The following is an 11,301-nucleotide window of genomic DNA, read 5'->3' on the forward strand; positions in this document are numbered from 1 at the left end:
TTTTGCTATCCAAGTTACCCATATGAGTTTTGCTCTAGTTTTTAAGATGAATTTTGATCATTTTGAGCTTCTCTTTCAACACATAACCGCCCCATCCTTGGATTTCGAAAGATTTCCAAGTTTCTTCTACAAACCTATGATACCCTTCCAAATTTCTCCAGCAATTGAACAAACGGAAAGGTTTTGGACCCCAGTTTAAAGTTCTCTCACCGATCAAAATAGGGTTGTGATCAGAGAGACCTTTGTCCAAGCACCATTGCGAACAATTAGGCCATTATGCAATCCAGTTATCTGATAGTAGAAATCTATCGATTCGACTCATAGCAGAACCGTCTAACTTTGACCAAGTATAACGCCTACCCTTGAGAGGGAGATCACTCAGCGTGGCATTTGAAATAAAATCGTCAAAGGCAAGCATCTCTTCTCTTCTAGAGAACCGTCCCACACCTTTTCTCTCCACCTCCGCTCTAATTGAGTTGAAATCGCCCATCACACACCATCTTGCATATGGATTAGAATTTATTAATTCACTGAGATTCTCCCACAAAACTCGCTTACTGACCGCGTCACAAGGTGAGTAAACATTCACAATTGACACTTGCACTTCTTCATGACCCCAACATCCGATCACTCCGATGAAATGGTCCCCCCGAATTTCTTCTTGTTTTCGAAATAATTTTGAGTTCCAAATAAGAATTAAGCCCCCGGATCTCCCCTCGGACGCCTTGTATATGAAATCAAAATCTTTGGACCCCCACAAATTTTCACATACTACTCTTTCCACCTTCACCATCTTGGATTCTTGAATTCATATGAAATCAATTTTGTTCTTTCTAATTAGTGCAGCAACCTATTTCTTCTTTATCAAACCCCCAAGCCCTCTGATGTTATAGCTAATTATCCTCATGAGATCACTATTGCTATGGAGACTCCCCTTGCTTCATAATTCTAAACTTCACTCTCCACTGCCACCTCCTCCTTTGCCTTTCTTAGCTTCCTTCCTGTTCCTACTCTCATGAGACATTAGTTTATCTAAAATTTCTTTATCATCTCCTTCATTTACCACCCCAATGTTATTTCCAAACACCCATACTCCTTTTGCAACTTCATGGATCTCTCCATGAATCTGCTCCCAAGGTTTTAGTTCATCACCATTAAGAGAAACTGGTTGGGGTGAAGATTTGTTGGAAGGTAGGGGTTTTGGAAATAAGAATGATGCAAATTAATTTAAACAAAACTGTCCATCAATAGAAGAATAAGCCAGAGAAGGAGTAGGTAATAAAGCTTTATAAGCGTTAAGCAAAAACTGTCTGCACCTTTATGGCAGTTTTGTGTATAGCTACTCTATCATAATTATATTAGGTGGTCTATAAGTAATTACAGTAGACATGTATTGATTACCTGAATTTATTGTGCTTCATTTTGTTTTATTAAGAATTTGTGTTATTAAGAGAAATAATTCATTAATATTAATTTATTTTAGGTATTTCTCAATAATATATTTTGGTCTACAAGTCTAATTAAGCACAAAAGATAAAATTATTCATTTTTAATATTTTAAATAATAGACTTAATCATATAATATAACAATCTTTTTTATTTTTATGTCTCTAAAAATTTCTTTAATAAAACATACTGGAAACACGGAGTTTATCTTATAAATTGATAAAAAAAAATTATATCATTTATATATTATGCGTCTTTTTTAATTAATTAAAATGTCTACTTTATAAATTAGACACATTATATATTACAATAACTAACGAATTTTATTTATACAATTAAAATTATATTTTCAAATACGTTATTTGAAATTTAAAATGATTACATAAATATTTTTATAAATAACATCAAAATAAATTTAATATTTATATACGGGAAAATTTATGGTTGATCTAAATATTTGTATAAATAAAAAAACAATATTTATGATCCAAATAAATTGTTAGTCAATACATTGTTCATTTAAAAAATTTAAATATACAAAAAATTTAGGCACCAATTTATTATCTTTTCTAAAAATAATAAAATTTATTGGTGAAATAAATTTCATTTTCTTTTATAATATTTTGAAAACAAATGCGCGTACGGTACCAGTACTCGTGCGAACGCACAGGTATCCCACTAGTTTTAAACAAAGATATCACACATAAAAAAAATAGTAAAAAATTACAAAGTCTAATCGCAAACAAAGTCTAATTACAACATAATGTAATTGAATAGTTTATAACAAAATAACTCCAATGTATGCCAAATTTAATTTAAAATATCAAATAAAATTCAATATGTTTATCTTATTTAAGAAAATTTATTAGCAAAGATAACAAATAGACAATAAAGTTTTTAATTTGTTACTAACGAAAAAAACTATGTGAGAATGCTATTTAAGTAATACACTACTAAATATATTTTAAAAAAAGTTAAAAAAAAATCTTAAAAAAAAAGTTTAAAAAAAAGTTTAAAAAAATAATTAAACCGCCGGTTTTCCGATTTTTCCGGTTTTTCCAGTTTTTCCGGTTTTCACCGATTCCCACCGATTTGATGACATATCTGATCCGACTATTGAACTAGACCGATTACCTGGCCGATTCCCGATTCAACCGGTCCGACCGGCCGGTCCTATCCAATTTTTAAAACACAAGACTAAATTCCACTGCGGTAATAGCTAATGAGATCACCTAGGTTTATTTAATTTAATGGTCAAAATTAGTGGTACATTGGTGATGGACTTAAATCAACCAAGCCACCATAATAAATTGATGGAACAAAAATAAAAAAAAATAAAAAATTATAATAATTTTTAAATATTAAAGTTCAGAAATCCCCCTAACCAAACACACCCTTTTAAGAGATTGGCCTTATCTTCTCTTATCTCTAACACTACATTTTCTCCAAACTCAACCCATGAATCTCAAACTACAACTGCAACAACAACCGACAACATCATCGTTACTATCAATGACAACATTTTCAACTGAATTCTTGTCACACACTCTCAATTTCAGAAACCACCCAAACCGCACCTCTCGCCACTCAAATCCCAATTCCATCGTCACTTCCTCAACCCCACTTCTAAACGAAGGCAACATTAATAATAATCAAAGAACACCAATCAACCAAGAACAATTCAGGGTCAATGAAACAAGGCCAAAACTGGTTCAAAATTGCGACTTTCGAGACACCAATTCCATCAAAGCTCTCGACAAGTCATGCAAATCAGGTAAATACGACGAGTCTCTCTACTTACTTCAGCGAATGGTTAATAGGGGTTTTAAACCTGATGTTTTTCTTTGCACAAAATTGATTAAGGGTTTATTCAATTCTAAGAAAATCGAGAAAGCTATTCAAGTTATGGAGATTTTGGAAAAACACGGTGAGCCTGATGTTTTCGCTTATAATGCTGTTCTAAATGGGTTTTGTAAAGCTGATAGAGTTGATGCTGCTAATAAGGTGCTTGATAAAATGAAAAAGAGAGGTTTTTTTCCTAATGTTGTTGCTTATAATATTCTTATTGGGAATCTTTGTGGGAAGGGTAAACTTGATTTGGCTTTAAGAGTTATGGATCAGTTGTTGAAAGATAATTGTAGGCCAGATGTTGTAACTTATAATAATCTGATTGAAGCAACTATTAACGAAGGTGGTATCGACGAAGCTATGAAGCTTTTGGATGAGATGTTGTCGAGAGGGCTTCGACCTAATGCGAGTACTTACAATGTTGTTGTTAATGGTATGTGTAGAGAAGGGTTGTTGGATAGAACTTTTGAGTATTTGGATAAAATGATATCAGATGGTCGTTTGCCTGATATTAGTTGCTATGACTCGATCTTGGCTTCTCTGTGTAAGAATGGACATGTTGGTGAAGCTTTGCACATCTTTAAGAAGCTCAGTGAAGTGGGCTGTCCTCCAGATGCAAGTTCTTATAATACATTGTTTGGTGCATTGTGGAGCAGTGGCAATGAAATTAGAGCGTTATGGATGATTCTAGAGATGTTAAGCAAAGGCATTGATCCTAATGAGATCACCTATAATTCACTTATTTCTCGCTTGTGCAAAGATGGATTGGTGGATCAGGCAATTGAGTTGCTGGCTGACATGATGGAGAGTCGCAAGTTTCAGCCTACTGTTATTAGTTACAATGCTGTTATTCGTGGATTGTGCAAGGTGCAAAGAGTCATAGATGCTATTGAGGTGCTTGCTGCTATGAATCAGAGAGGATGCTTGCCAAATGAAACAACCTACACATTGTTGATTCGAGGGATTGGTATTGGAGGATGGCGAAATGACGCTATGGAGTTGGCTAACTCACTTGTTAACTTGGATGCTATTTCGGAAGATTCATTCAAACGTTTGAATAGAACATTTCCTACTATTGATGCGCACAAAGAGCTTGCAATATCTGAATGAACTAACTTCGTGGGCATAAAATTTATTCAGGTCTTCTAAATAAGATTTTTTGTTCCATTCAATTAATGAATACCTACTTATTTCTTGCTCCCAATTTGTTTGTTGATGAACGATGCGATGATCGTGGCAAAGCAGAAGGATATCGATGTTTTCAATGCCTTGGATGTGATGCATAATGAAGGTTTCCTTAAAGATCTCAAATTTGGACCTGGAGATGGACAGCTTCACTACTACTTGTACAATTATAGGATTCGTAATGCCATGAAACCGTCCGAACTCGGGCTTGTGCTCTTGTAGCCAGATATGTTTTCTTTTTTAGTTTTGTTATGCAATTTGGATAAACCATTCACTTGTTTTGTTCTATTAGCTTGTTGTTTCAACTAAACACCATTTATTGTTCCATTGAAATATTGGCAATTTAACATATTCATGCACAGTATGTGAAAAAGCTTATCTTTTGGTGACTTTCTTTCTTCTGGTATTATGCTTACATTGCAAAATTATGAAGTTGTTGTAATCTGCTGCCTCAGTTTCATTTTTTGCTCATTATGATTTCTGTATACATTTTGCTTTTATATTTTGAAAGAACTTTCCTTCAATTCTTACAAAATTGTTTGTGTTTAGCTGGATATGTTTTGTTACTCATGAATGTTGGTGGCTGCCTATTTGCTTATTTAATCAAATTTGAATTGATACAATTCGAGGTTTACAGGTGTCGGTGTCTATCAAAATATAATTTTATTCGTTAATTTGCTGTTCTTGCTTTGGATTTATCAGTATCTACTTTTGATTGTTAGTAGGCTTTATCAGTAGCTGGTTTTAGAAGGTTCTTCGAGTACTTAGATACTTATTATTATGTTGTGGTACCTGGTTAAGCTTAGCATTGTAGTCTATTTTATGTTCTGTGATGAGTTCAAGTTATTTGCATTGTTTTTTTTATATCAGTACATATTGTTGCTGAATGAGCCTTGTATCATCCAAGGAAAAACACTTCATTTGTTTTGTTTGAATTAACATGACACATTTTGAGCTACTACCAGAATCTTTAATCTAATGAAATTTGTTGGTCAATTCAATTAATGAATACCAACTTATTTCCTGCTCCTAATTTGTTTGTTGTTCAAAGGTTTTTGAAGTTTACACAAATATCAAATGGATGGATACTTCTGACATACATGTTTTGAATTTCGTCCTCTTCTTCTCCTTCTTCTACTTCTGGTTCGGATTTCTGGATGTTGTTGGTGCCGTTGTTGCGCTTTGAATTGCAGGTTGTTGAATCTCAAACATGTGTTAATGCCTTGTCTTAGTTTTGATCAAATATGAGTTGCTTAAGTTCTATATCATGTAACTGCTTTTGACTGAAATTTGATATTGCATTGTTTGGTGCAGGTATACTTAGGACATTATTGCTTGGATAATAAGAACTACTTGGCAACCAAATTGCAGAAATGAAGTAAAATAGGCCAATTAGAATATGATCCTTTAGGAACTTAGATAAATTTAAACCATCTTGTAATCTAATCTAAGGGTCTTTTGCCATTTTAAAAACAATGATTGAATTATCTATCAAATATGCCTTATCTCAAACACTTGTTGTTGTTGCCAACAAGGTGTTAGTTTTATTGAAGTTCAAACTAGGGCCAGTTTTTTCTAACAGTCCAAATATGTGGGGGGAGTTACCACATAGGTAACTCAACATCAATGATATGGATGGTAGGTTTTAACCATGCAAACCATTTTTGACTAAACCATGGACTTGACATTTTATTTTTAAACTTTAAACTAAAATATGAAAATGATCTAAGATTAAATCAATGTTCCTCATTATTAAAGACTGTTACTGTTATCACATGATTTGGCTTTTGTTTTTATTATAAAATAACTTAATTTGTATATAAAACGTGACAAACATTCAAGTTAACTTGAGGAGTTTCAATTTATAAGGCTAATCGAAATTGATTATTATATGCAAGAAAAATTGTGTATGTTTGGCATATATGCATTGATGAACTTAAATTCATAAAAGTGGTCATCAATCTATGTCAAAACAAAACCAATTAGAGATATTTAAAGTCAGGAATTAATTGACATCATAGTTTTCATCATAGCTACTAGAGGAATGATGAATTAAGGCCATGTGATTAATACAAATGATGAATGCCTACTCTTGGTTCTAAGATGATGGAGGTAGTGCATTACATTATGGAGATGATTACGATCATGTAGAAAATGTCAAGTTAAAATTTGGGGTGTGATAGGTACTAGTGTCCTTGTTACCCCATCCAATCTCATATTTTGTAATCGCGGAAAATCTAAACCTAAACTTAGTCAAAATGGGTTTTCCCCGTCAACTTCGGGCCGAGTTCGGGTGGGTGCCCAAGGGTACGTGTTTTGCTGTCATGCCTAATTCACACCTTCAAACCCTTGCCTCCTTTACTTCCACACTACAATTCACCTTATTCGTCCCTCATCTTCCATGTACTGAGCTCCATGACCGTTGTTCCAGAGACCTTTGTTTCAAATATAATGAAAAATGAATCCTTCATGTCCTATCCCATCAACTTCAAGGTTGTCGTCTTCGTATTTTTGGTGCGTAAGGTAACCACAAATTCCACACTTGAATCGACAACAACAACATACACAATTTCAGAAATCATACCTTGGTGGAATGATTGGGCCTTGCAATTACTTTTTTTCCCCTTGTTTCCGTGTAGCGACTGGTTATGGCTCCTCTTTATTATGTGTTGTTTCCCCAATGTAGCTTTAATCTTGCAAGGTATTGCATTTTCAATTGATTTGTTAATGCTTGCAATTGAAGGCCATAATGCGGTATAAGGATTTCCATGGCTTCAATTATTGGTATAAATTGCTCATAATCTATCCAAATTGACAATGGAATTTTTCTAGGATGGGGTGGGAATAGGTTGCGCCGAGCTAGGCTTTGCCAAACCTGAGCCTGGCCTGTTAAAAAATTTAAAGCCTAAGCCTTGCCTGTAGCCTATCATAGTCTTATTTTTTTGGCTTGAGCCTAGCCTTTTTGAAGGCCTGGTTGGCCTATTAGCCTACGTAAAAGCCTATTTCATTTGAACATTTGTAAATAAGTCATTCAACTCAACTTTATATAGACTAATAAATTAAAAGATTGGTAAAACTAAATGTTTATTTGCATTGACTTATTTGAGTTTACCTAATAACATACATTTTGTGATACTATTTGTTTCAGAGAACTTATGGAAGCAACTTATGACATTATTCATAAGATTTTTTTTCATCTTACTTTCATAATTTCTTCAAAATAACTAAGATTTATTTTTATATTTTAATTCAAAGTACAAAATAATAGGCCGGCCTCAAAGGCTTAAAAGGCTTTTTATATGGCTTGTGGCCTAGCCTGTTTAGCTAAATAGGCTTATAAAGAAGCCTAGGCCTTTTCAATTTATATAAAAAGTCTGGCCTAACTTAGACCTATGTAGGCTGGGCCGTAGGCCCCTGTTAGTCAGCCTGGCCTGTTCCCATCCCTAAGGATGGTCAACCAATCACTCTTAATGGTGACTCTTCAATGCACTTTCACTCAGTGTCCTTACTCCAATTCTAGTCCTTCCTTCAGAGAGACATAATTGCAGAGATCTTATCTATTACATCTTGTCTTGAACCCACGCCTATAACTTAAGAATACCAACCATAACTTCCCATGTCCCTTATTGACCCTGTGTTAGCATTACTACAATGTTTCCAGCATATACTTGTTGCTCCGTGATACTTACCACCTCACTGTTCTGTTGACCACCGTATTCATTTGATGGAAGGTACTACTCCAATCAATATTAAGTTATACCGTTTACCCACAATTTTAGAAATCAGAGATGATCAGGGTATAATTATCCCTAGCCACAACCTTTTCTCCTCTTAGGTGGTGGTGTTTCTTAAAAAAGATGGGTTATGGCGCTTTTGTGTAGATTATCGTTCCTTGAACACTGCCACGGTTAAGTACAAATTTATGTTAAGCTCTTTAAATGCTTATTCTCCAAAGAATCATTTGAATATTTAGGTCACATTGTCTCATCTAAGGGAGTTCATGTTGACCCTGCAAAGTTAGAAGTTATGGTCAAGTGGCCAACTCATTCATTCCTCCATCCAAAACCTTCATGGTTTTTTTCATCTCACACTATATTATTCGACCATTTTTTTGTGACTTTGATAGATCACAAAAGTATTCTAGAACTCATCCAACAAGTCATTCAGACTCTGGACCAATAATCTTAAGTTTGCAAGTTATTGGGCTTTCATATGCATTGAATATAAATTGGGTGTGTCAAATAAAGTCGGTGATGCCCATCCCCGCGTTCATGTCAAGTGGGATTCATAGCAAATCTTTACTTTACCCTTGTTTTTTTCATTAATGTTTACTCCCGTATTCTCAATTTTATAGCAACTATAGCATGAGAACAAACAAAACTTTTTTAATTGAAGTTGCATAACAAACATAAACAGGGCCTCCTTCTATATCCATATTTCGTCGTAAATGGTGTGGTCCTTCAAAAGTGTCATTATTTTTAAGCCTAACTTCACCGTTATGTAATAAAGTCCTGACTGAATTTCATGGTACACCAAGTGGCGTTCGTGCCGATATTAAACTCACCTTGGTTCTTGTAGATGTGAATTTCTTTGGGATTAAGATGTGTCATTATGTTGAAGCGTTTACTAACAATATCTTTGTACATTCACCGAATAGAAACCAAATACTTGGGTGACTTTCTTGCCATTGGCGGCGTTTGATTATAATACCTGTGACCACCACAAAGGATTGAAAATGTTCATTTTCCAGGAATTTTGTTGGCGTAAACCTCATTCTATCCCTTTTATAATTGGGGATTGTCTCAATTCCCACTGTGGATGAGGCTCTAGTGAATAGAGATGAGCTTCTTCGTCTTTTCAAGACAAATTCACTAGAAGTTCAACACCATATGGTCCAACAAGCTATTAGCTACCACTGTGACCTCCAATTCTCGGTCGAAGATTTAGTTCTTATCTGTTTACAACCATGTCGATTGATCATTATTCGTCGATACCACAAGCACAAACTATCTAAGAAATATTATGGCTTATTTGCTGTCATTAAGCGTATTGGACAAGTTGCATGTCGGCTGTAACAATCAAGGCCAACAAGGGCGGGGAATGGTTGGCGGTGCAGGAGGCATGACAGTGAGACACTCTAGAGGCCGAAGGGGACGAGGAGTGATCGCCAAATTCATATTGGAATGAGAGGGATTCTGAGGTTGTGCAAGTATGGGACTACATAGTTGAAAGAATGCTTGTAAAGATTGATTAGTACTACCTATACCAACAAGATGCATCTTCTTTTCGGTAGTTTAACAGATAAGAACTCCATAGTTAAGTGTACTTGACTTGGAGTAGTATTTGGATGGGTGGCCTTCTGAGAAGTTTCCCAGAAAGTGTGTGTGTGAGGATAAACCATGTTGAAAAGACCTGTGTTGGTTTGTGGGGCCAGTCGGTAACCTAAAAGTAGTTTGAGGTGTTACAAATGGTATCAGATCCAGACATCTCCCATTATGATGTGGTTCGAGGATGAACCAAGTGGAAGTTGGTGGACATGTAACACTCGAGGCCAAAGAGGGCGAGGAGTGGTTGTCGGTACATGAGGCATGACAATGAGACACTCACAAGGACAAAGAGGGAGAGGAGTGATCGCCGAATCCACATCAGAATGAGAGGGATCTTGATGTTATGCAGGTATGAGACTGCATGGTTGAAGAAAGATGTATAAGGATTGATTGTTACTACCTATACCAACAAGATGCATCTTTTTTTCAGTAGCTTAACAAATTAGAACTCCATAGTAGCTTGCTTGGCTTAGATTAGTTTTTGGATGAGTGACCTCTTGGGAAGTTCCCAAAAAGCGTGTGATCGAAGACAAAACATGCTGAAAAGATCCGTATTGGTTTGTGGGGTCAATCAGTAATTCTAAAAGTAGTTTGGGGTGTTACACCAGCTACAATTACTTGAAGGTAATCACATTCATCCAATATTTCACATTTCGAACATGAAGGCGTATCGAGGACCAACCATCACTCCGTCGTGGGATCTACCAATGGAGACACCTTTAGCAGTTGTCACCACTCGCACAGTGTTAGTCTATGGTTCTCCCCTTCAACAGGTGTTGGTACATTAGGCAGGGTGTTCATCTGATGAAGCCTCACGAAAGGATTGAGATCACTTTCGTGTTGTTTTTCCATCACAACACCTTGAAGACAACGTAATGTTTGAAGGGGATGTAAATGATACACGACGATTTCTCATTGCACCTTTACTATTTCTCTCAGGTCTTACACAAAAATACTAAATTGCCCTCAATTTTCAGAGATATATTTTTGGACACATCAAATCTCATTTTTGTGCTCATTTTAGTTCAAAGGTACATATCGGAATAAACTCAAGGTTAACTCAGAGATGTATCTAAAAAATTCCTCTTAAAAGTATGATGTGGTGAGCTCGAAAATTCATATCAAAATTTTAAAAATATTTTAGAGTTTTCTCCAAGAATCTCTAAAAAGGCATACGAATGCATTAAGAGATTCTCTTCAATTTATTTCTTTGAAATGTGTTGCCTTGTTAGAGTTTGTTATCACCCAACCTTCTTTAAATAGCTGTACTTGAGAACTATTAAATATAAGGAATATGAAGAAGGTTCTTTTCTCCTTTGAACAAATCATTTTCTATAAATCTTTGTTGTGGTAAACACTCGCTCAAAGAGTGCTCATTTCCAATCACCTTAGAAGTAATTTGGTGTATTGAAATACTTTTAACATATTTAAACTATAAACGATATGCTTTCAAATGCTTTAACATATTTAAAATATAAAACAATAAATCACAAAA

The 11,301-nt window shown here is 35.0% G+C and overlaps 1 protein-coding gene across 2 annotated transcripts; it reads left to right on the forward strand.

The window, feature by feature from the left end:
• The first annotated feature begins 2,838 nt into the window (after positions 1-2,838).
• On the forward strand, positions 2,839-5,975 carry LOC131616355 (pentatricopeptide repeat-containing protein At3g04760, chloroplastic-like). 2 transcript variants are annotated; one of them, XM_058887665.1, is made up of 3 exons: positions 2,839-4,434; positions 4,540-5,672; positions 5,794-5,975. In XM_058887665.1, exon 1 carries the CDS (start codon positions 2,905-2,907, stop codon positions 4,402-4,404), a length of 1,500 nt encoding a protein of 499 aa, XP_058743648.1. In that variant the 5' UTR covers positions 2,839-2,904; the 3' UTR covers positions 4,405-4,434; positions 4,540-5,672; positions 5,794-5,975. The 2 variants fall into 2 exon arrangements, with proteins under 2 accessions (XP_058743648.1, XP_058743647.1); XM_058887664.1 differs by having other exon boundaries at positions 2,839-5,672.
• Positions 5,976-11,301: the final 5,326 nt, after the last annotated feature.

This window comes from Vicia villosa, linkage group LG7 (genome assembly GCF_029867415.1).
Source record: "Vicia villosa cultivar HV-30 ecotype Madison, WI linkage group LG7, Vvil1.0, whole genome shotgun sequence".
In the NCBI taxonomy this organism is placed as follows: Eukaryota; Viridiplantae; Streptophyta; class Magnoliopsida; order Fabales; family Fabaceae; genus Vicia; species Vicia villosa.